The sequence below is a fragment of the Emys orbicularis genome, chromosome 12, assembly GCF_028017835.1.
Source record: "Emys orbicularis isolate rEmyOrb1 chromosome 12, rEmyOrb1.hap1, whole genome shotgun sequence".
NCBI lineage: Eukaryota > Metazoa > Chordata > Testudines > Emydidae > Emys > Emys orbicularis.
This window is the reverse complement of record NC_088694.1, coordinates 42,740,335-42,764,566: the sequence shown is the minus strand read 5'-3', so window position 1 is coordinate 42,764,566 and position 24,232 is coordinate 42,740,335. Positions and strand designations below refer to the sequence as shown.

At 46.4% G+C, this 24,232-nt stretch overlaps 1 protein-coding gene across 1 annotated transcript; it reads left to right on the top strand.

Moving 5' to 3' along the window:
- The first annotated feature begins 13,308 nt into the window (after positions 1–13,308).
- LOC135886231 (olfactory receptor 10A2-like) lies at positions 13,309–22,541 on the top strand. Its single transcript, XM_065414066.1, has 2 exons — positions 13,309–13,898; positions 22,094–22,541. Exons 1-2 carry the CDS (start codon positions 13,309–13,311, stop codon positions 22,539–22,541), a joined length of 1,038 nt encoding a protein of 345 aa, XP_065270138.1.
- Positions 22,542–24,232: the final 1,691 nt, after the last annotated feature.

Below are 24,232 nucleotides of genomic sequence, written 5' to 3'. Positions count from 1 at the left end.
TGTTTGGAGAAGGAGGACTTGGTACATCCCTTGTAAATAAACAAGACTGCATCTGAGCGAACACCATCCTCCATTGGCTTCTGCTTCCAGCTGGGAACTTCTCCAGGGTCCCAAACTATGACTAGCTGCTTGGGTCAGTATTGTTGCCATAGTGCACAGATGCCCTGTCATGGACCAGGGCACTGCAAAAGGCAGAACAAAAGGAGAGTCACGCACCAAATTCTGACAACATGGGCAGCGGGTGGAGCCCCCCTTTGGGGATGCTAGACCCCAACTCCTCCCCTTTTGCCCATGGCCAGAGCACCGAAACCACCTGCCCCCCCACGGCCGGAGCCCCAAGCACCTCCCCTTCCCCAGCCGCATGGCCCCCAGGCTGGCCGAAGCCCTGAGTACCCCCCGCCTTGGCTGGAGGAGCCCCGAGCTGGCTGAATTCCTGAGCGCTCCCGGCCTCGGCTGAGGATCCCCGTGCTGGCCGAAGTCCTGAGCGCTCCCAGCCTCATAGAATCATAAAATCATAGAATATCAGGGTTGGAAGGGACCTCAGGTGGTCATCTAGTCCAACCCCCTGCTCAAAGCAGGACCAATCCCCAACTAAATCATCCCAGCCAGGGCTTTGTCAAGCCTGACCTTAAAAACCTCTAAGGAAGGAGATTCCACCACCTCCCTAGGTAACCTATTCCAGTGCTTCACCACCCTCCTAGTTGAAAGCTTCTATCAGATCCCCCCTCATTCTTCTCTTCCACAGACTAAACAACCCCAGTTCCCTCAGCCTCTCCTCATAATTCATGTGCTCCAGCCTCCTAATCATTTTTGTTCCCTCCGCTGGACTCTTTCCAATTTTTCCACATCCTTCTTGTAGTGTGGGGCCCAAAACTAGACACAGTACTCCAGATGAGGCCTCACCAATGTCGAATAGAGGGGAATGATCACATCCCTCGATCTGCTGGCAATGCCCCTACTTATACAGCCCCAAATGCCAATAGCTTTCTTGGCAACAAGGGCACACTGTCGACTCATATCCAGCTTCTTGTCCACTGTAACCCCTAGGTCCTTTTCTGCAGAACTGCTGCCTAGCCAGTCGGTCCCTAGTCTGTAGCAGTGCATGGGATTCTTCCGTCCTAAGTGCAGGACTCTGCACTTGTCCTTATTGAACCTCATCAGATTTCTTTTGGCCCAATCCTCTAATTTGTCTAGGTCCCTCTGTATCCTATCCCTACCCTCCAGCGTATCTACCACTCCTCCCAGTTTAGTGTCATCTGCAAACTTGCTGAGAGTGCAGTCCATGCCATCCTCCAGATCATTAATGAAGATATTGAACAAAACCGGCCCCAGGACCGACCCTTGGGGCACTCCGCTTGATACCGGCTGCCAACTAGACATGGAGCCATTGATCACTACCCGTTAAGCCTAATGATCTAGCCAGATTTCTATCCACCTTATAGTCCATTCATCCAGCCCATACTTCTTTAGCTTGCTGGAAAGAATACTGTGGGACACCGTATCAACAGATTTGCTAAAGTCCACTGCTTACCCCTCATCCACAGAACCAGTTATCTCGTCATAGAAGGAAATTAGGTGAGCCAGGCATGACTTGCCCTTGGTGAATCCATGCTGACTGTTCCTGATCACTTTCCTCTCCTCTAAGTGCTTCAGAATTGATTCCTTGAGGACCTGCTTCATGATTTTTCCAGGGACTGAGGTGAGGCTGATTGGCCTGTAGTTCTCCGGATCCTCCTTCTTCTCTTTTTTAAAGATGGGCACTACATTAGCCTTTTTCCAGTCATCTGGGACCTCCCCCGATTTCCATGAGTTTTCAAAGATAATGGCCAATGGCTCTGCAGTCACATCCACCAACTCTTTTAGCACCCTCGGATGCAGCACATCTGGCCCCATGCACTTGTGCTCATCCAGCTTTTCTAAATAGTCCCGAACCACTTCTTTCTCCACAGAGGGCTGGTCACCTCCTCCCCATGCTGTGCTGCCCAGTGCAGCAGTCTGGGAACTGACCTTGTTTGTGAAGACAGAGGCAAAAAAAGCATTGAGTACATTAGCTTTTTCCACATCCTCTGTCACTAGGTTGCCTCCCCTATTCAGTAAGGGGCCTACACTTTCCCTGACCTTCTTGTTGCTAACATACCTGTAGAAACCCTACTTGTTACTCTTAACATCCCTTGCTAGCTGCAACTCCAAGTGTGATTTGGCCTTCCTGATTTCACTCCTGCATGCCTGAGCAATATTTTTATACTTCTCTCTGGTCATTTGTCCAAGCTTCCACTTCTTGTAAGCTTCTTTTTTGTGTTTAAGATCAGCAAGGATTTCACTGCTAAGCCAAGCTGGTCGCCTGCCATATTTACTATTCTTTCTACACATCGGGATGGTTAGTTCCTGCAACCTCAATAAGGATTCTTTAAAATACAGCCAGCTCTCCTGGACTCCTTTCCCCCTCATGTTATTCTCCCAGGGGATCCTGCCCATCAGTTCCCTAAGGGAGTCAAAGTCTGCTTTTCTGAAGTCCAGGGTCCGTATTCTGGAGGAGCCCTGGGCTGGCCAAAGCCCTGAGCACCCCCCTCCCACCAGGAGCCCCAGGCTGGTGGAAGCCGTGCCGTGCCTTCCCTCCCGGGACCCAACCCTCCCAGGGGAAAAGCCAAAGCGTCTGTTAGAAGATGCTTTTGATATGCCCCATGCAGGTTCCGGGGCGGCTGAGGAGGTGGTATGTGCCTCCTCAACCACTCCGGAACCTGCATGGGGCATAATAAAACAAAAGCTTTACCACCAAACCCAGGAACTGGGGTCCGGCGGACGTGGCTGCAGCAGCGCCGGGGGTGGCAGAACCTCCCCATGCCTATTATACCCACCGCCCATGGCCTCCGTTCTCACAAATTGGGCACCAAAAAATGGAGGCACCCCAAATTAGTGAACAGGCTGCACAGTTTTGGCCATCAGGCTTGAATTATTTTTGGAACTTCTGAGAACCTGCAGCTACCCATTGGCTTTAGTATGATCTGGGAATGCTCAGCCATGCTGGAATTTAGGCCCAAAGCCGAAAACCACTTTTGGAAATAATCGCCTAAGATTTTAGTTGTTCCTGCTTTTTCATAGATTAATAGATTTGATGGTCGGAAAGACCCATTAGATCAGTTAGCCTGACCTCTTGAATAGCAAAGGATGGATATTTTCACCCGGTTACCCCTGTACTGATCCCAATAACTTGCATTTGACTAAAGCATCTTCCAGAAAGGCAGCCAGTCTGAGAACGCACTGTTTCCTAAGTGCTGGCACTCACAGCCCATGGGAACTTGACCACTTGGATAGAAAAGTCTTGCATGAATCACACAGTTTTCAAACTATTTAATGTGGCCCTTTGTGGGTGACAAATTGGCCCAGTGCAGAGCTCCAGATTACATTAATCCAGGGGGTAGTTTATGCATAGACTCAACACATGCATTGTTTGCGCATTCCTGAGAGGTGCTGAGCACACACAGCTCCTGCTGGCTTCGTAACCAGGGTTCGGCTCCAAATTCATTCTGTGTAATTGACCTGGGCCCAATTCTGCACTCTGTGGGCCTGATCCTGCCACCCTTACATAAGTAACCATGACTCACTCTAGTGACCATGCTGGCTTTGCTATGAGCACTTGCATGAGTAACTACTAGCTGTGTGAGTAAGGGCTTCAGGAGGATGCCACTTTTGCAAGCAAAACTCAATGGACGACCCGGTGGATTGAAGAAGACCCTTAGGGCTAGGTTTACACTGCAGGTGGCTGTGAGCCTCCCAGCCTGAGCAGACAGACTTGCACTAGCCACAGGTGAGCTAAAACTAGCAATGTAGACATTGTGTCTCAGGCAGCAGATCTGGCTCTCAAACACAGCTAACCCCCTGCGTCTCTGCAATGTCCACACTGCTAGTTTTAGTGCCCTAGCTGGAACCAAGCTAGCTCCCATCTATGATATAGACATTCCCTTTGTGACATTGCACCCCATAATGCTTTATGGAAATATGCTTATGAATGTAAATATGACATGACTGGAATATGTTTTATGCTACATATGCCATGTAACATATCTCTGTAAAGGTTATGATCTACTGAATATATTCATCCTATTTGTATGCATGTGTCATTTTTGTACTCAAAGTTATGAATATTGGCTGTGTACTTGCTTGATTTTAAGTAGCCTTAGAAAAGCATTTGGTCAGCTTCTTGAGAAAGGAATGTACAAAGTAAGTGCCCAGTCAAGAAACACTTAAGCCAACAATGAACTTGGAGACGCCAATCCACATCTGAGCTTTCCCAGGAATGTGGTTTGGCTGGTAAGGAACTCAGTCACGTATGGACATGTGACTTGCCCCCGTGACTCCAAAACTCCATTTTGTAGCTGGATTCTACACAGGGGGAGGGAGGGGTGTCCACCCACAAGATAAAGGCTATTTAAACCCCTGGGAGACCCCTCAATTTTGGCTTCAGCTGGCTCAAGAGATAGCCTCTCCACCCCCAAATGATACCTGAAAAAAACTGGAACAAAGGACAGTAATCATGGGGGTGTGAGTGATTGCTGGACCCAGACTAGAAGGAGGCTAATCTGTAAAAGAGGTTTATTGGAACATCTCTGAGGGTGAGATTTTATCTGTATTCAGCTTCTTACTGTATTAGGTTTAGACTTGTGTGTTTTATTTTATTTTGCTTGGTAATTCACTTTGTTCTGTTTGTTATTACTTGGAACCACTTAAATCCTACTTTTTGTATTTAATAAAAGCACTTTTTACTTATTAATTAACACAGAGTATGTATTAATTCCGGGGGGGGGGGGGGGGAGAGGAGACAGCTGTGCATATCTCTCTATCAGTATTATAGAGGGCAAACTATTTATGAGTTTACCCTCTATAAGATTTATTTGGGTAAAACTGATTTATTTGGGGTTTGGACCCCACTTTGTGCTGGGCATCTGAGTGTTAAAGACAGGAACACTTCTTAAGCTGTTTTCAGTTAAGCCTGCAGCTGTTGGGGGATGTGGTTCAGACCTGGGTCTGGGTTTGCAGCAGACAAGCGTGTCTGGCTCAAACCAGGCAGGGCACTGAAGTCCTAAGCTGCCAGGGGAAACAGGCTCATGGGTAGTCTCAGCACATCAGGTGGCAGCCCCAAGGGGGTTTCTGTGATCCAACCTGTCACACCCTTAAGGACCCAATCCTGGAACCCTTATTCTTTTGGGCAATGTGTGATCCATGCTGAAGTGGGCAGGAGAACTCTGGGACTAACTGCTAGAGGAAGAGTTACTCACTTGAGTGCTGAAATATTAGCTGGTTATGTTAAGCTTCATGAATCCTCACTATTCACACTGGTGTTCAAGGTGGACAATGCCCTGGGGCGGCTGCAGTTGTTTGCGGAGATCAATGAGATCACCCACAGGGGCTCGTATCCCTAGACATGTACTTTGGCTCATACTTATAGCTGCCTGATGAGCCACTGAAGAAATGGCCCTTTGTTCTCAAGGCAGGTGAGAGACTTTCTTGATTTTATTAGAGAACTAATAATGATATTGTCTCACGTTGTTTTTTAAGCCATGTATTGAGAGCTAGGTGGGGTTCATGGTGATTTACAATGGAAGTAAAGACATGGTCTTTGCTCCTAAGAGCATTGACTCAGCTGATTATGGCAAGTGAACATGCTAGGACAGATAACAACAGGCAATGGATGGATGGAGTGTGACAGAACGCACACATCTGGGCAATGAGCGTTGCTTGGATAGTAGCACAGGCATCCTAGTTTCTTTCTTTCTTTCTTTCTTTCTTTCTTTCTTTCTTTCTTTCTTTCTTTCTTTCTTTCTTTCTTTCTTTCTTTGGGACTGGAAGTATTATTGGAGGGATTCTTGAATAAGGCGTTGTTCCGAAGACTGAAATGAAGGAGGAGAGAGATGTTACTGCAGATCTGGTTCAGGGAAAGCAGCTCATGGATTTGGGTACCATTTCCAGTGAAGTGTAATGGGAATGGGGTGCCCAAACTGTCAGGCAGCTTTGAAAATCTCAGCCTGGCAGCCTGGGAGAAGGTGCAAAGGTGCTAGTGAGAGAAGGGAATAAAGGGGGTCTGGAAAGAAGTGTAATTAATGGAGAGGGATCTGACGAGGGGTGTGTGGTGTGGCCATGTAGACCTGGGTCCATCCAGGAGTTGGAAGAAAGGAATAGGAGAGATTGACAGGCTGGGAATATTTTATGTGTTCCCCATAAAACTAGTGTGTGTTAGATGGTGAAAGACTGATGTATCTGGGAGGGGTTGCAAAGGAAAAGGGTGAGGGAGATGCAGACCTCTTCCTATCTTTACCCACTGATACTGAACTTTTCTTTTCTTTTCTTTTCTTTTCCACCTGTTGCATCCTGCTCGTAAGTTCTCTGGGGCAGGTGTTGTCTCTTTACTACATGTGTGTGAAACAACCAGCACAACAGGAAACTGGTTGGTGATTGAGGTGTCTATATGCTACAGTGCTAGTGCTATTACTTCTTGTGCTGTGAATAACCAAGAAGGGGACCAGGACCTTTGGGTAAACATATGTATTGTAACCCACTCTTCCTTGGGAATGTTTTTGATCTGGCTCCAGATAAACTTTCAGAAAATGCTACCTATTGTTGACATGGCTTGTTTAATTTGAAATGGAGGATGGCTGTGTGTGCAGACTGTTATAAAATTGATAGCAGAGCAGGTCAAATCTTGGAATTTCCATTCCACAGGAAATTCTACATTTTGAAACTTTCATTCATCCAGATCTGGAAGAAAATCTCATATTTCTGAAATTTCCCATGAAACTAACATGCCAAAAATCCCCTTGGTTTGGAAATATTGAAACAACCTTACCAAAACATTTTATTTCAATCAGGTCAATATGTTTCATTTTTTAAAGTATGAAGCCCTTTATTCTGACTTTATCATTTCAACAATTATTATATTATATTATATTATATTATATTATATTATATTATATTATATTATATTATATTATATTATATTATATTATATTATAATAAACATTTTGATAATTTTCAGTCAAAATACAACAACATTGGTACAGTCTCTTTTTTATTTAATTGAATCATCCTTTTTTTATGGAAAACCTTCCCCCAGCTCTAGTCAACAGAGGTCTCCTCCCCAGCAGAGATTCCAGAGACTGTTGTGGTCATGATATATATATAAACATCAATAACATGGGAAAGGTGAAAAGGAGGCATGGAAAGCTAAAGATACAGTATTAGGAATTAGGGTTAAATACTTTGTTAATAGCAGTAGCCAAAAGTATTTCAGTATCATCAAATGAGCTCAAACTAGCTACAGGAATAAAGGGAAACATGAAGACTTTTTATCAATACATTAGAAGCAAGAGCAAGACCAAGGACAGGGTAGGCCCACTGCTCAGTGAGGAGGGAGAAACAGTAATAGGAAACTTGGAAATGGCAGCGATGCTTAATGACTTCTTTGTTTCGGTCTTCACCAAGAAGTCTGAAAGAATGCCTAACATAGTGAATGCTAATGGGAAGGGGGTAGGTTTAGAAGATAAAATAAAAAAAGAACAAGTTAAAAATCACTTAGAAAAGTTAGATACCTGCAAGTCACCAGGGCCTGATGAAATGCATCCTAGAACACTCAAGGAGCTAATAGAGGAGGTATCTGAGCCTCTAGCTATTATCTTTGGAAAATCATTGGAGACAGGAGAGATTCCAGAAGACTGGAAAAGGGCAAATATAGTGCCCATCTATAAAAAGGGAAATAAAAACAACCCAGGAAACTACAGACCAGTTAGTTTAACTTCTGTGCCAGGGAAGATAATGGAGCAAGTAATTAAGGAAATCATCTGCAAACACTTGGAAGGTGGTAAGGTGATAGGGAATAGCCAGCATAGATTTGTAAAGAACAAATCATGTCAGACCAATCTAATAGCTTTCTTTGATAGGATAATGAGTCTTGTGGCTAAGGGAGAAGCGGTGGATGTGATATACCTAGACTTTAGTAAGGCATTTGATACGGTTTCTTATCAATAAACTAGGCAAAAATAACTTAGGGTACGTCTACACTTACCGGAGGGTCCGGCGGCAGGCAATCGATGTTCTGGGATCGATTTATCGCGTCTGGTTTAGACGCGATAAATCGATCCTGGATCGATCCCGGAAGTGCTCGCCGTCGACGCCGGTACTCCAGCTCGGCGAGAGGAGTACGCGGCATCGACGGGGGAGCCATCCTGCTGCGTCTGGACCCGCGGTAAGTTTGGACTAAGGTACTTCGAATTCAGCTACGTTATTAACGTAGCTGAATTTGCGTACCTTAGTCCGAAGTGGGGGGGTAGTGTAGACCAGGCCTTAGATGGGGCTACTATAAGATGGGTGCATAACTGGCTGGATAACCATACTCAGGGAGTAGTTATAAATGGTTCCCAATCCTGCTGGAAAGGTATAACAAGTGGGGTTCTGCAGGGGTCTGTTTTGGGACTGGCTCTGTTCAATATCTTCATCAACGACTTAGATATTGGCATAGAAAGTATGCTTATTAAGTTTGCAGATGATACCAAACTGGGAGAGATTGCAACTGCTTTGGAGGATAGGGTTGTGATGGGTTAGATTACAGAAACCCCCTGGGAGCTGCCACCTGATGTGCCCAGACTACTTTTACCCCTGCTTTTCCTGCCAGCTTAGGACTTTAGCACCCTGTCTTGCTGAGCCAGACACTTTTGTCTGCTCCAACAAAGACCCAGGGTCTGACTTACTTGCCCCAAAGCTGCAGGTTTACCTGAAATCAGCTAACAGAAGTGTGCTTGTCTCTATATCATAGATGCCCAACTTTCAATGGGGTGTAAACCCAACTAAATTTGTTTTACCCTGTATAAAACTTATGCAGGGTAAACTCATAAATTGTTCGCCCTCTATAACACTGATAGAGAGATATGCATGGCTGTTTGCTCCCCCAGGTATTAATACATACTCTGGGTTAAATAATAAGTAAAACGCGATTTTATTAAATACACAAAGTAGTATTTAAGTGGTTTCAAGTAGTAACAGATAGAACAAAGTAAGTTACCAAGCAAAATAAAATAAAATGCGCAAATCTATGTCTAATCAAACTAAATACAGATAATCTCACCCTTAGAAATGATTTAGTAAGTTTTTTCCTCAGACTGGACACCTTCCAGGCCTGGGCACAATTCTTTCCTCTGGTACAGCTCTTGTTCCAGCTCAGGTGGTAGCTAGGGGATTCTTCATGATGGTTCCCTTCCATTTTTTTTGTTTCACCCCTTATATATTTTTTGCATAAGGTGGGAATTTTTTGTTTTTTTTGGGTTCCTACCCCTCCTTACTGGAAAAGCACCAGGTTAAAGATGGATTCCAGTTCAGGTGACATGATCACATGTCACTGTAAGACCCCAAGCCTTCATTCCTCCCAGTCTGACTCACAGGAGGGCCTGCCTGCAAACAGAGCCATTCAGTCAATTGTCCTGGCTAATGGGAGTCATCAAGATTCCAAACCACCATTAATGGCCCACACTTTGCATAATTACAATAGGCCCTCAGACTTATATTTTATATTTCTAGTTTCAGATACAAGAGTGTTACCTTTATATAAATAGGATGATCACACTCAGTAGATTATAAACTTTGTAAAGATACCTTACAAGAGACCTTTTGCATGAAGCATATTCCAGTTACATTATATTCACTCATTAGCGTATTTTTATAAAACCATATAGACTGCAACGACACAAGGGTTATAATTCAAAATGATCTGGACAAATTGGAGAAATGGTCTGAGGTAAACAGGATGAAGTTTAATAAAGACAAATGCAAAGTGCTCCACTTAGGAAGGAACAATCAGTTCCACACATATGGAATGGGAAGAGACTGTCTAGGAAGGAGTATGGCAGAAAGGGATCTAGGGGTTATAGTGGACCACAAGCTAAATATGAGTCAACAGTGTGATGCTGTTGCAAAAAAAGCAAACATGATTCTGGGATGTATTAACAGGTGTGTTGTGAGCAAGACATGAGAAGTCATTCTTCCGCTCTACTCTGCGCTGGTTAGGCCTCAACTGGAGTATTGTGTCCAGTTCTGGGCACCGCATTTCAAGAAAGATGTGGAGAAATTGGAGAGGGTCCAGAGAAGAGCAACAAGAATGATTAAAGGTCTAGAGCAGTGTTTCCCAAACTTGGGACACCGCTTGTTCAGGGAAATCCCCTGGCGGGCCGGGCCGTTTTGTTTACCGCGTCCGCAGGTTCAGCTGATCGTGGCTCCCACTGGCCATGGTTCACGGCTGCCTGGAGCGGCAAACCACGGCCAGTGGGAGCCGTGATCGGCCGAACCTGCAGATGCGGCAGGTAAACAAACCAGCCCGGCCCGCCAGGGGCTTTCCCTGAACAAGCGGCGTCCCAAGTTTGGGAAACACTGGTCTAGAGAACATGACCTATGAAGGAAGGCTGAAAGAATTGGGTTTGTTTAGTTTGGAAAAGAGAAGACTGAGAGGGGACATGATAGCAGTTTTCAGGTATCTAAAAGGGTGTCATAAGGAGGAGGGAGAAAACTTGTTCATCTTAGCCTCTAAGGATAGAACAAGAAGCAATGGGCTTAAACTGCAGCAAGGGAGGTCTAGGTTGGACATTAGGAAAAAGTTCCTGTCAGGGTGGTTAAACACTGGAATAAATTGCCTAGGGAGGTTGTGGAATCTCCATCTCTGGAGATATTTAAGAGTAGGTTAGATAAATGTCTTTCAGGGATGGTCTAGACAGTATTTGGTCCTACCATGAGGGCAGGGGACTGGACTCGATGACCTCTCGAGGTCCCTTCCAGTCCTAGAATCTATGAATCCCTATTATAAGCTGCCGTGTTTTGGATAATTACTGTAAAATTATTTAAAAGGATGAAAATTATAATATTTGTTTATTTTTTATTATCAATACAAAAAATGAGGCGAAAAAGCATGAAAAAGAAAATTCCCTAAGACATAATGACTAGCTGTCTAGTTAATCATTAAATTAAACAAATGGGCAAACTCTATGTGTTTGATTGCTGTAATTGTTAATCTATTGCTATCAATTCAATAAAAGCTTGGTGTTTTTTTTCATTTCTTTTATATATAAAGGTAAGATTTTCCATTATTGATATTTGCCAAAGTTTTTAGTGGTAAATAAAGTTATTATCATTGTGAGGGACATGGAAGATGTCTATATTATTTTATGAATATTCTTCGTTCATCTATTTATTTGCTTGTATTGGTGTTGGTTGTTATATTGTTACAAAGAGGTTAACTCTCACACAAGTGGACAGCAGGTAGGCAGGAAGAAAAGTATAATTTTCAGATTGCACCATTCACCAATACTTATCAGGACAATTTAGGTGTCAATTCCTTTGACGTTTACCTGTGACTGAGTCTGAACCTCCAGCTTGATATGGGGGTGGAGGGACAGATTCAAGTGGAAAACTCAATCAAACAACTTTGCAGTTGATGAAAACCAGAGCCTCGGAGCTTGGCAGAGACAGACACAGGGAGAAGGGGAAAGCAGTCTGAACCCCAGTCCTAGAAGCATGGGTATTTGGATAAGCTTTAAGTGAGACAGGTGCATGTAGACCTTCTGTTGTTTAATCATTATGCTTTGATTCCTGCTGCTGAGATTAAACAATACTTTGTTTTGAAAAGACTGTTTTGTGGTCACTGGATACACCACTAGTCCCGGATCCCAAAGGGAAGCCTTGCAGGGCAGCCAAATCTGGCTGGGCCTGTGGAGCAAACACAGTTGGTACCCAACGGGCTGTAGCCTTGTCTGAGAGTGGGAGAACTGTAGGATTCCACTCCAGAGAGGTGAAGGCAAGAGGCCTGTCACTAGGGCCTGGTCTACACTGGGGGGGGGGGAGGGGGATCGATCTAAGATACGCAACTTCAGCTACGAGAATAGTGTAGCTGAAGTCGACATATCTTAGATCAACTTAGAATCACTTCCTTCGCGTCCTTGCAGCGCGGGATCGACGGCCGCCGCTCCCCCATCGACTTTGCTTCTGCCTCTTGCCGAGCTGGAGTTCAGCAGTCGACGGGAGAGCGATCGGGGATCCATTTATCGCATATACACTACATGCGATAAATCGATCCCTGATAGATAGATCACTACCTGCCGATCTGGCGGGTAGTGTAGATGTACCCTATAACAGGGTGCACTCAGGGAGACGCTGAAAAAGATCAGAGGTGCTGCTAGCCCTGAACTGTGACAATTATTATTAACTGGTCATTTGTTTCATGATGATTTCCATCAATCAAAGCATCTAGCTGAAGCTATAATCCTGCTTCTGAAACAAGATTCATGCAGATGTTCCCTTATGCCCATGCAGAGTAACATTCTTGTTAGTAGTAGTTACCATGTTTATTATGCTACTCCCTAGGGGCCAACCACGAACGGGCCCTATAGGGCTAGGTACTGGATAAACATAGAATAAAAGGAAGTCTCTGTTCCAAAGAACTTTTAATCTAAATAGAGAAGTCAGCTAAAACATAGGGGAAAGGGAGAAAACACTGATTTCAGTTCTCTACACATGGGCTACAGGTTAATTCACATGAATCTGATTATAAAATCAGGGCCTGAGGAATGGAGTGTGAATACATTCTGTGTGAAATATTTATGATATTCCAGCATTAGACTCAAGAAAATCATGATCCAAGTGGATTGGATTTTTGTCTCAAGTAATCTTGATCGCACAGGTCAACATTCTTATACATATTGAGTTAGTACCTCACTGCTTGAATGGTCATATTGAAATCAGCAGTGAGTCTGGAATTTTCAAGTGCATAAAGGAATGAGGTGCCCAAATCTCATTGAAATTAAGAAGCATAAATCTCTTAGGTTCCTTTGAAAATCCCAGCCTGAGAGAAAGGGTAACAGAATCTCTCTTTTGAAATCAGTGGCAGTCATTGGTGACTAAGGTATTATTGACCAGAGGGGTAGAATCTGATGCATAGTCCTTTATTTCCTCTTCATTCAAGCCCACTCATAATGACTGCAATTCAGAATAAATACTTTGGCCAGCTCTAGTTATGAGTCGAGTTGAGAGAGAAAAGTGATTCTGTTTCATGAAATATTTCAATATTTTGAAATTGGGTTTCATTCCAAATTAAAACCATTTTTGATATTTTCTGCAGAAGGGAATGGAACCTCGTTTTCAGGGCTGTGTGGCTGCTGGGCTTCCCTAGAGCCACAGACCTTTGAAGAAAGGCATCCAATCTTGGTTGATAGAAGACCTGGAGATGGTGGATACACCATGTAATACCTGTTTCTGTTTGTATTCCAGTTGAACACTTATGAAGTAATGATGAACTTGAATCGAACGGTGGTGACTGAGTTTCTTCTCCTGGGATTTTCTACCTCTCCAGAGAGGCAGGTTTTACTCTTTGTGGCACTGTTAGCCATTTATCTGGTCACTGTGGTGGGAAACCTCCTCATTATCCTTGTAACTTTGGTGGATCCCACCCTTCACACCTCCATGTACTTTTTCCTCTCTAATTTGTCTGCCTTAGAGGTTGGTTACACCTCGGTCACTGTCCCCAAAATGCTGGTGAGCCTCATCTCAGGGGACAAACGCATCTCCTTTGCTGGCTGTGCCATGCAAATGTGCTTCTTCCTTTGCTTTGGGAGCACAGAGTCTTCCTTTCTGGCCACGATGGCGTATGATCGCTACGTGGCAATATGCAACCCCCTGTGTTATCCCATGATTATGAACAAGAAGGTGTGTGTTCTGCTGGCAGCCACTTCCTGGACAATCGGCATCCCAGCCCAGGTAGTGCAGACCGGTTTGGTGTTCACCTTACCCTTCTGTAGCTCCAAAGAGATCAACCATTTCTTCTGTGACCCGGCCCCTCTGCTGTTGCTGGCCTGTGCTGACACCTCCATGAATGAAACATTGACTTACATCATGGTCACTTTCTTTGGAATGGTGCCTTTTGCCCTGATCCTGTTGTCCTATATCCGGATTATCGCCACCATCCTTATGATGCCATCAGCTGAGGGCAAGAGGAAAACCTTCTCCACCTGCTCCTCCCACCTCATTGTTGTGGCTTTATTCTATGGTTCTGGCATCCTCCTTTATTTACGACCCAGGTCCAGTGGATTTCCAGATGGCGGTAAACTTCTCTCCCTGTTTTACACTATCTTGCCTGCCATGTTGAACCCTTTTATCTACAGCCTGAGGAACAGGGATATCCAAACCGCCCTGAAGAGAAATATGTGGCACAAAATTGTTCCTTGCTAGCGCTGAGTGGGAAACAGATTTCCCAGCCTGTTCTGCCTCAGGATGAATCTAAAGTCTACTAAAATTTTTCACAAAGAACAAGAGCAATACCCACCCACCCCAGAATAGCCTGGTCATTAGGGCCATAGTCGGCGGGTATAATAGGCCAGGGGAGGCTAATCCTCCCCTAACCCAGGCTGTGGCCCCAAGCACGCTTTGCCCCAAGGCCGCCCTCTCCCCCAAAGCCAGCGGGGGCTCAGCTCTAGGTTTCCTGCTTCAAAACAGGGAGAGCAGGGATTCAAATTCAGCTCACCCACATCCCCTGAAGCACCAAGCTGTAGAGCTTTAAATATGGAATTATTTATACAAAGTGGAACAACTCCCACCAGCATGATTGGTAGAGTGACCCCATACTCCCCAGGTTAGTGTCCTATCCCCAGTCTGCTCTTGGAGTGGGCTCTCTTTTTTCGTTCAGATCCCATTGTAGACCAATGAAACATTCATCAAAACCAAAACTTTCCCTCCAGAATTTCCATTTCAACAAATTGAAATTTTCCACTGGAAAAAAAAAACTTTAATTGAAAAATTCCCAGTGACCTCTAGTCCTCAGAGAATGTGACTTGTCTAATAAGCACACTGCTGGGGGCACAATTGGCCGAAGTGCTTATTGTTTTTGGTCGCCTTAGTGGCTGAATTGAGACTACTTGGGCATGATTTCTGAGGTGGACTGGGATCTCCCAGTGACCTCTGCTGCTGTTGTGAGCACTCAACACTTCTGAAAATCATGCTGCAGACCTATCAAGTTGGTGGCTGACCACAAAAATTCCTGACGGAAGTGACTCTCAAAACATTGCTTCAGAAATCTGTAGCAGAACCAGGACTAGAAGCCAATTTTTCTTGGCCTGAGGCCACTAGATCATCCCTTCTCTTCCGTTAGGCCTGTGCACCATTAGCTACACACTTTCCAGCTTCTGAACTAGGGCGGGGCGTAGAGCTGCCTAGAAAACAGAATTTCCTTCCTGTGGGTGTTGGAACAAATTTTCATACCAAGTCGACAGCCCGGGGACAAAAAGTGAAACCTTGAAAATTGTTCACAGGCTCATGGGGCCGCTTGACTTTCTGGGCTGCCCAGGGAGATGGGAAGCTGCCTGTCCAGTGAGCTAGCTGCTGAGGCATTGGTTGTTCAAGGAGTCGAGGTGATGGCTGCCCAGGGAGTTGGGGAATGTCTGCCCAGCAAGTGGGCTACAGCAGAGCCAGTAATGCTGAGCGACCAGCAGGCTGCCTGGGACCTGTGCAGTCCTGGTCACCTGGCAACTGGCCTTCCAATTGCTAGGCTGGCTGAATGGTGGGCAGGTTAGCCGGTCTGCTTCCCAGCCTGGTTACATCAAAAGCTGTGACAGAATTCACCTGTTCCCAGGGAGCACGTCAGATCTGTTGAATGAGCAACACGGGTCTGTCGGGAAATTTTCAGCCAGCTCTAGCAAGGTCTCCTCATCTCCATCCACTACAGATCTCCATTCCAATCATTGTCCATTCTGGGGTCCTCTGGACCAGATCGCCACATGCTGTAAATCAGTGTGATTCCATTCACTTCCATAAAATGTCACCTGTGAAATGGAGTGGCTGATACTTGTCGGTCTTCTGGGACAGAGGTCTGAGGTCTTGCTCACTAATAAGGGGTTTGGAGTGCACAGGTTTCCTAATAGTAGTCATTCAGAGGAGTGAGAATAGTCTCCTGGCTCCCAATCCAGTGCATCTTCCCCTGGGCCAGAGAGTAATCTGGTGAGGGAAAGGATAGAACTGTACCCAGAAGACAAAACAGATTACCATGTGTCTACCTCAGAACAATGCAGGAAGGTCAGTGGTCCCCAAACTTTTCAGGGGACTTTTCCCCTGACCCCTGTCCAGAACCCCCCCCCCCAGGAGCAAGGCCTGTGACTCCTGGGGGGGTGGAGCGCGGATAGGGGTGATAGGGCTGAGGCTGGGGCTGCAGCTGGGGGCAGGTCTGGGGCCAGGGATGGGGATTTGGATGGGGCTGGAAGTGGAGCCGTGGCTGGGTCGTGGTAAGGGCTGGCAACTGGGGCCATGGTCAGGGGTGGGGCTGCGGTTGGGGTCCAAGGTAGGGGATGGGGCCGGGCACAGGGCCAGGAGCCAGGGCCACGGCTGGAGGTGGGGCCGGAGCAGAGTTGGGGGCTGCTCCCTCCCCGCCCCCCATGGGGGCTGGCCTGGGCCCCACCACAACCCCCAAACATTCCTCCACATATGCCCCACAGTTTGGGTATCACTGGCCTAGGAGCATGGTTGGGAGTTGATATTTTCAAAGGGTCGAGCGTATTTTACTCTCCTAGCTTCCTCTGACAAACCCCAGCTGGAATGTTAAGGACAGTAAGTGACAAATGTTGAATGAAATCGGTTGAGCTAGTATAAACGGTGATTTTCCATTGCTTAGAACTCAGCCAAATCAAGACACACTTTTATGGCCACCGCTGAGTTCTAGACCACCTCACATTTCAATTTCCTATTTGAATCCTTTGAAGTATCAGAGCTGTTCAAATGTCGGTCCCTGGTCATTGTCAAAGGCGGCAAATTTCCACCCATTTGTCACCACCCTGCTTCTTGGAAACAGCTGAAAAATGGAGCCAAGGCAGAGGCCAAGTAGGAGAATTTTGGCACATTTCTAAGCAATTGCAAATGGGAGTTGGAGTGGGAAGTGTTAAACAGCCTACTACCAGTGTTGCTATTGCCAGACCTATAATGCAGCTAAAGTCACATCATTTAAACATACATCAATAAATAAAATCATGTAAACTCAGATGACTCGTTGAACTTTATGTAGATGTGTCAGCTGTGTGGAAAGTAAAATGTTAATAAATTTCTGACTTATAATGAGTATTGGGTTGTTAAGCTGGGGTAACATCACGGATTGGCTCCCAAAGGAATCAGAGACACACTTCGTCCTGCCTTCTGCCAGTTACCTTTTTTGTGGATTAATTAGGAGATGGAAGATTTCATATATATATTCTTGCATCTGTGACTCACACACGAGGGAGGGATATGCTGCACTTTATGCGCAATGGGCACATGGATTGCAGATGAGTTTCATTCTGTTTTACACCTGTTTTACATCGATAATTTCAATACGTGTCATTTCAGTTTTTGACTGTTTTAATTTTATATTTTAGTATAATTTGCTTAAATTTCTAAACAAAAAAAATCTTTATTTGTTTTTCATTTTCCTCCAGAATTATTTTAGTTGGGCAATTCATTGAAACCAACTATTTCCAGCAAAACATTCTGGTTTTGATGCATTGCTATTTTCTAATGAAAAAATCTTTCATGAAAACATTTCTGGCCGGTTCCAATCTGAAGATCACTGCTGGTCAGGTGCTCAAATGAGCCCAGATCCCATGTAGCTATCTAAATGATTTGTCTAGATTCTCCAAGGCCGAGAAACAGATTCCAGCATCTCCTGTTGCTAAGAAGGGGCAGGAGAGGGGACCTGCTGGAGGTTAAACACTTTTGAAAATTTGATCACTTCGTGTCGATGCCTAAGTGGGAGCTAAGGGCCAATGGCCATACTTTAAAAGTTATTTAGACACATAGAGGGATTTTCAAAGAGCAATAAAGCACCTAACACCCATTGAAATCAATAGGAGTTAGACATTTATCTACATCTTTAGCTGACTAAATACCTTTAAAAATCTGGCCCTGAGCATTTTTGAAAATCTGGCCCTATCACTATTGCAGAAATTTACAGCTTACATATTTAGTGGAGTGTAAAAATTTTTAGATTTAGTTTGAAGTGTTGATTTTTAGGGGTGCACCTAAAAAATTATAATTAATTAAAAAAATGCAGGATAACTGACTCACAATTCCCCATCCATAGCACTGAATTTCAAAACAGGAGTATGCCAAACTAAAATAAAAATCTCTGTTTTATGATTTTTTCAAATTGTTACGAAATACAGAAAAATACGTATTAAAAACAAACTGTAGAGGATTGGCATTTTTATGTGAATTATTTTTTTGTGTGTGTTTTAAGGTTTTTCAAAGGTTTACAAACTTTGGATAGCCATCTTTTGGTACATGAAGTTAAACTCAAATTTATGACCACTACTACTAAATTAATTTATAAATGAATAAATAAGTATTGGTCATTACATTCTGAACCAGCAGACTAGCAGGTTGGAGGTCCAGGTTGGATGTTAGGAAAAACTGTTTCAGTAGGAGGATGGTGAAGCACTGGAATGGGTTACCTAGGGAGGTGGTGGAATTTCTATCCATAGAGGTTTTTAAGGCCCAGCTTGACAAAGCCCTGGCTAGTATGATTTAGTTGGGGTTGGTCCTGCTCTGAGTAGGGGGTTGGACTAGATGATCAATACACACACACGCTGTAATATGTATGCAGATCTTATTAGCACGGAAAATGTCTTATAAATGGTGTCCCTAGCCTCTGTTTGCCAGAAGCTGGGAAGGGGTGACAGGGAATGGATCACTTGGTGATTACCTGTTCTGTTCATTCCCTCTGGGGCACCTGGCATTGGCCACTGACATAAGACAGGATATTGGCCTAGATGGACCTTTGGTCTGACTCAGTATGGCCATTCTTATGTTCTTTCTATTGTTGTAACATTTAAAATAAATTGCAATCTTACAAAAGGGAAGAAGTAGAGAGGGAATCCTACATTATGTGAATATTGGTACTTTACAAAGTAAGAAATAAAAAGAAAATTTGGATTATATACTGATGTCACTTTTAGGGGACATATTAATTTTGTTTTGTGGATTTTTTCTTTATGAAGATGGCGACTAATGCACATTATATTTAATTTGAAGGAGACTAAGTCATCATGGTGTGAAGGGTAAAATTCTGTCATGGATCAAAAGTACCTTAAGAGGCAAGAAACAAAGAATGGGATTAAGTGGACAATGTTCAACTTGGCAAATTAACACTGGGATGCCTTGAGCTTCCATTCCGCAGACCAGTGCATAGGTGTGGGAAGTAAGGGTCCGGGGGGTGCTACAGCACCCTCAGGTTTTGTGCCCGGCGTCCCGGCCCCTGTGCCCTGGGTCCTGGCCACTGGCCCCTGCTGCACGGGATCCCAGCCACCGGCCTCGCTGCTGCCCGGGGGCTCCGCTGCGGCCCGTGATACAGCTCAGCCGCCGGCCCCGGGGGCTCCACTGTCAGCCCCGGAGGCTCGGCTGCCGGCCCCAGGGTCCTGGCCACTGGCCCACATGTGGAGTCCCAACCACTGGCCCCACGCTTGGGGGCTCCACTGCTGGCCCCAGGGTCCTGGACGCTGGCCCACATGCAGGGTCCCACCCAGCAGCTGACCCAAAGGTCCAGGCTGCTGGCCCTCATGCGGGGTCCTGGCCACCCCTGGCTTGGGGTCCCGCCCAGCTGGGGCCCTGGAGGATCCGCTACCAGCCCCAGGGGTCCCGCCTGGCTGCCAACCCCATGCTTGGGGCTCCGCACCCGCCCCTAGCTGTGGCCCCAGCCTCCTCTGCCTTACCCTGCTCCCGGCCCCAGCTCTAGGGGCCGGTGAGGGGCATGGACGGGGTAAGAGGGGTGCAGCTCAGCACCCCCAGTACAAAAACTGTTCCAGTACCACTGGACCAGTGTTGTGGATAGCTAGTTAGACAGAGAGATGGGTGTGTATGTGTAAGAGGACTGTTGCCCCCTTACTAAAACTCAGTGGGGTGTTTTGGTTGGCAAGCTCCCAGTACTAAAGGAAAGGGGAAGGGTCGATGAGAAATCAGGACCCTGAGACTGACAGTCCCCAGGGGCAATGGGGAGAGGCCAAAGCTCCAGGTCAGCCTGATTGACAGGGTGGGCAGGCTAATCAGGGAGTCAGGAGGCCAGGGGGTCCTGTCCTCTGTGTGAGCTGGAATTGCTTGGGTCAGACAGAGTGGGGTCAAGCTAAGTAGAGAGCAGGGGCCAAAGCTGAGCTGGGGAGCAGAGCTGTGCCAGCCAGAGGGGCCAGAAAAGCAGCCCAGGGAGTAGGTCAGAGCTGGGAGCAGAGTTACAGAAGGAGCCCACAGAGCAGACCCTGTGCTGGGAGCAGAGCTGTAGCAACCAGAGCCAGAGGGGCCAGAGAAGGAGCCCAGGGAGCTGGAGGCAGAGCAGCAACAGCAGCCATACTGAGGCAGAGTGGAGCTGGAGCTGAGACAGAGTGGAGCTGGGGCTGAGGCTGGGGCTGGGGCTGGGGCTGGAGCCGTCCAGAGCCGGGTGCAGTGAGCAGCTGGGGAGAGTGAGGGGGACCCTGGGCAGCAGGCCCAGCACAGAAAGACACCCCCAGCGGAGAAGCCTTGCAGGCCAGACTTGGAGGGGGATCGCATCAGCAGCAGAGTGGCTATGCAATTTCCAAACACAGAAATAGTATCACGGGTGATGATGTATGAGCCGGAAGGAACCTAACTTGGCTTTCATAGCCCATGATGGAATTTTTCAGTCATTTCTCAGAGCTGAAACACCCTTCCCATGACAGTATCTTCTTGTTGCCTTGACTCTTTCATAATAGCATATCTCCGTCTTGGCATAAGGCACAGTATGATAAGGTGACTGTCACTTTCTAGTGGCCGGTTTTGTTCAACATCTTCATTAATTATCTGGATGATGGGATGGATTGCATCCTTAGCAAGTTCACGGATGACACTAAGCTGTGCGGAGAGGTAGATACACTGGAGGATAGGGATAGGGTCTAGAGTGACCTAGACAAATTGGAGGATTGGGATAAAAGAAATCTGATGAGGTTCAACAAGGACAAGTGCAGAGTCCTGCACTTAGGATGGAAGAATCCCATGCACTGCTACAGACTGGGGACCGACTGGCTAGGCAGCAGTTCTGCAGAAAAGGACCTGGGGATTACAGTGGGCGAGAAGCTGGATATGAGTCAACAGTGTGCCCTTGTTGCCAAGAAGGCTAACGGCATTTTGGGCTGTATAAGTAGGGGCATTGCCAGCAGATCGAGGGAAGTGATTATTCCCCTCTATTTGGCATTGGTGAGGCCACATCTGGAGTATTGCATCCAGTTTTGGGCCCCCTGCTACAGAAGGGATGTGGACAAATTGGAGAGAGTCCAGTGGAGGGCAACGGAAATGATTAGGGGGCTGGGGCACATGACTGATGAGAAGAGGCTGAGGGAACTGGGATTATTTAGTCTGCAGAAGAGAAGAGTGAAGGGGGAGGATTTGATAGCAGCCTGCAACTACCTGAAGGGGGGTTCCAAAGAGGATGGAGCTCGACTGTTCTCAGTAGTGGAAAATGACACAACAAGAAGCAATGGTCTCAAGTTGAAGTGGGGGAGGTCTAGATTGGATATTAGGAAACACTATTTCACTAGGAGGGTGGTGAAGCACTGGAATGGGTAATCTAGGAAGGTGGTGGAATCTCCATCCTTAGAGGTTTTTAAGGCTCGGCTTTCCAAAGCCCTGGCTGGGATGATTTAGTTGGTGTTGGTCCTGCTTTGAGTAGGGGGTTGGACTAGATGACTTCCTGAGGTCTCTTCCAACCCTAATCTTCTATGATTCTATGACTAGACAGAGGTTGTCCACTATAGCCTATGTCCCATACACCTGCTTCTAGAGCTAAAGAGTTAGAATGGGGGCTGCTTGGAGCGGCGAACCACGGCCAGTGGGAGCCGCGCTCGGCTGAACCTGTGGATGCAGCAGGTAAACAAACCGGCCTGGCCCGCCAGGGGCTTTCCCTAAACAAGCGGCGTCCCAAGTTTGGGAAACACTGGTCTAGACAATACTTTGTCCAGTCATGAGTGCAGGGGAATGGACTAGACGACCTCTCGAGGTCCCTTCCAGTCCTATGATTCTATGATTTCTTTCTGTTCTTACAGGTCACAGTTTTGGCTGAATAAATGTCCATGGCAAACCAGACAACGGTGACCGAGTTTATTCTCCTGGGACTTTTCAGTGACCCGCAGCTCCAGACTTTCCTCTTCCTGGTGTTCCTAGTTATTTACCTGACCACCCTAGGGGGCAATGTGGCCATCATGTTGGTGAGAAGGGCTGATCCCCACCTGGATACCCCCATGTATTTCTTCCTTTCCCATTTATCCTTCTCAGATATCTGCTTCTCCTCAGTAATGGTGCCTAAGATGCTGGAGACCCTCTTATCAGAGCGGAAAACCATTTCTGTCAGCTGCTGCTTTGCCCAGATGTTCTTCCTCCTCCTGTCAGGGTGTAGTGAGGTTTTCTTTCTCTCAGCGATGGCTTACGACCGATACGCTGCCATCTGCGACCTGTTGCATTATATCAGGACAATGAGCAAACACGTCTGCAGTCAGCTGGTGGCCGGTGCATGATTGGATCTTTGTATGCCCTCATCAACATGCTCCATCTGTCGGCCTTACATTTCTGTGGGCCTAATGCAATCAACCATTTCAGTTGTGAGCTCCCCTCCCTGGTGGCCCTGTCCTGCTCTAAGACCCTCTGCTCTGACGATAGGTCTGGTCTCGTTCTTTCTTACCCTGGGCTCCTACATTCATATCCTCACCACCATCCTGAGGATACGCTCTGCGGAGGGCAGGCGTATAGCCTTCTTTATCTGCAGCTCCCAACTCATTGTGGTGGGTTTATGCTACGGTATTTCAGACCCAATTCGGCCTCCTCGGTTGTGCTGGATGGCCTGGTATCCATCCACTACAGTATCTTAACCCCCATGTTATACCCCCTCATCTACAGCCTGAAAAACAAGGAGGTGAAGGCAGCTCTGAGGAGACTACTGAGGGGAAAGAACCACCTGGCTCCCAGGTAACCCAAACACCATGATGTTGTACGTGTAATAAAGAAGCAGAGAAGTGTCGATAGCTGACTGCTCAGGTTCTCTGCTAGTGTATAGTGCGGTGAGACTTTGAACCTATGTATTCGTAACCAATTGGGGTTAGGTTGTGAGGGCATCTCAGTCATCTTCAGGGACAAGTAGGTGGGGTTCTCAAAGCCCTCAAAACCTCTGGGCATTTAGAGAACTTTCCACAATTTTGAATGGACTTTCCCCGCTCCGTGCTGATGGCCTGTTGGCTCCAATATAAGAACGTAAGAATGGCCATGAACTTATCTAGTTCTTTTTTTAACCCTGTTATAGTCTTGGCCTTCACAACGTCCTCTGTCAAAGAGTTCCACATGTTGACTGTTTGTTGTGTGTTCGTTTTAAACCTGCTGCCTATTAATTTCATTGGGTAATGCCTAGTTCTTGTGTTATGAGAAGGAGTAAATAACACTTCCTTATTTACTTTCTCCACACCACACATGATTTTATAGACCTCTATCATATCACTCTTACTTGTCTCTTTTCCAAGCTGAAAAGTCCCAATCTTATTAATCTCTCCTCATATGGTCCCCCTCTTCCTGGAATGTCCCCTCTGCCTTCACTTTTCTTTCCAATTACCTGATCGCCTCCATCTTTAAAAAACACATCAAATCTCTGACCTGCTGCTTGCTGCTGTGGCATGGTTCGCTGCTGGTGTGTTCTCCCCCTTCCCCCACCCCGCATCTGTCTGGGCTATGCAGACTGCCAGCTCTCTGGGGCTGGGACCATCTGTGTTTGTACAGCACCTAGTGCAGTGGGGCCCCTGCTTGCGGGGCTTGATCCTCCCATATGCAAAGTTCACACAGCGCAAAGCGAGTGTGAGCTGACTGGAGAACTGCCTCTGAAGCAGGGGAATCTCTGCCATGGGTAAGGAGGTGGATATGCCGCATCTGCTGCTTCCTCCTCTAACAGTGCTGTGCTGCCCACCAGGAAGGGGCTGGCATGGAGCGGGTGAATCAGGGCAGGAAAGGGATGGCAGTGAGTGTGGTGGAGAGAGGCCCTCCTACCCCTGATTCTCCCGCAGTTATGTGAAGTTGGGGCACAGGGAGCGTAGCTCGCGTGCGCACAGAGAAGAGCTAGGCCATATGCGTGGAGTACAGCAATGCCTGTCGTTACAATTGTCGTAGTGGTATAATGTTAACTGCTGGGGTTGGAATTGTCCCTGTTCACCCTCTGCCTCAAGTTCAA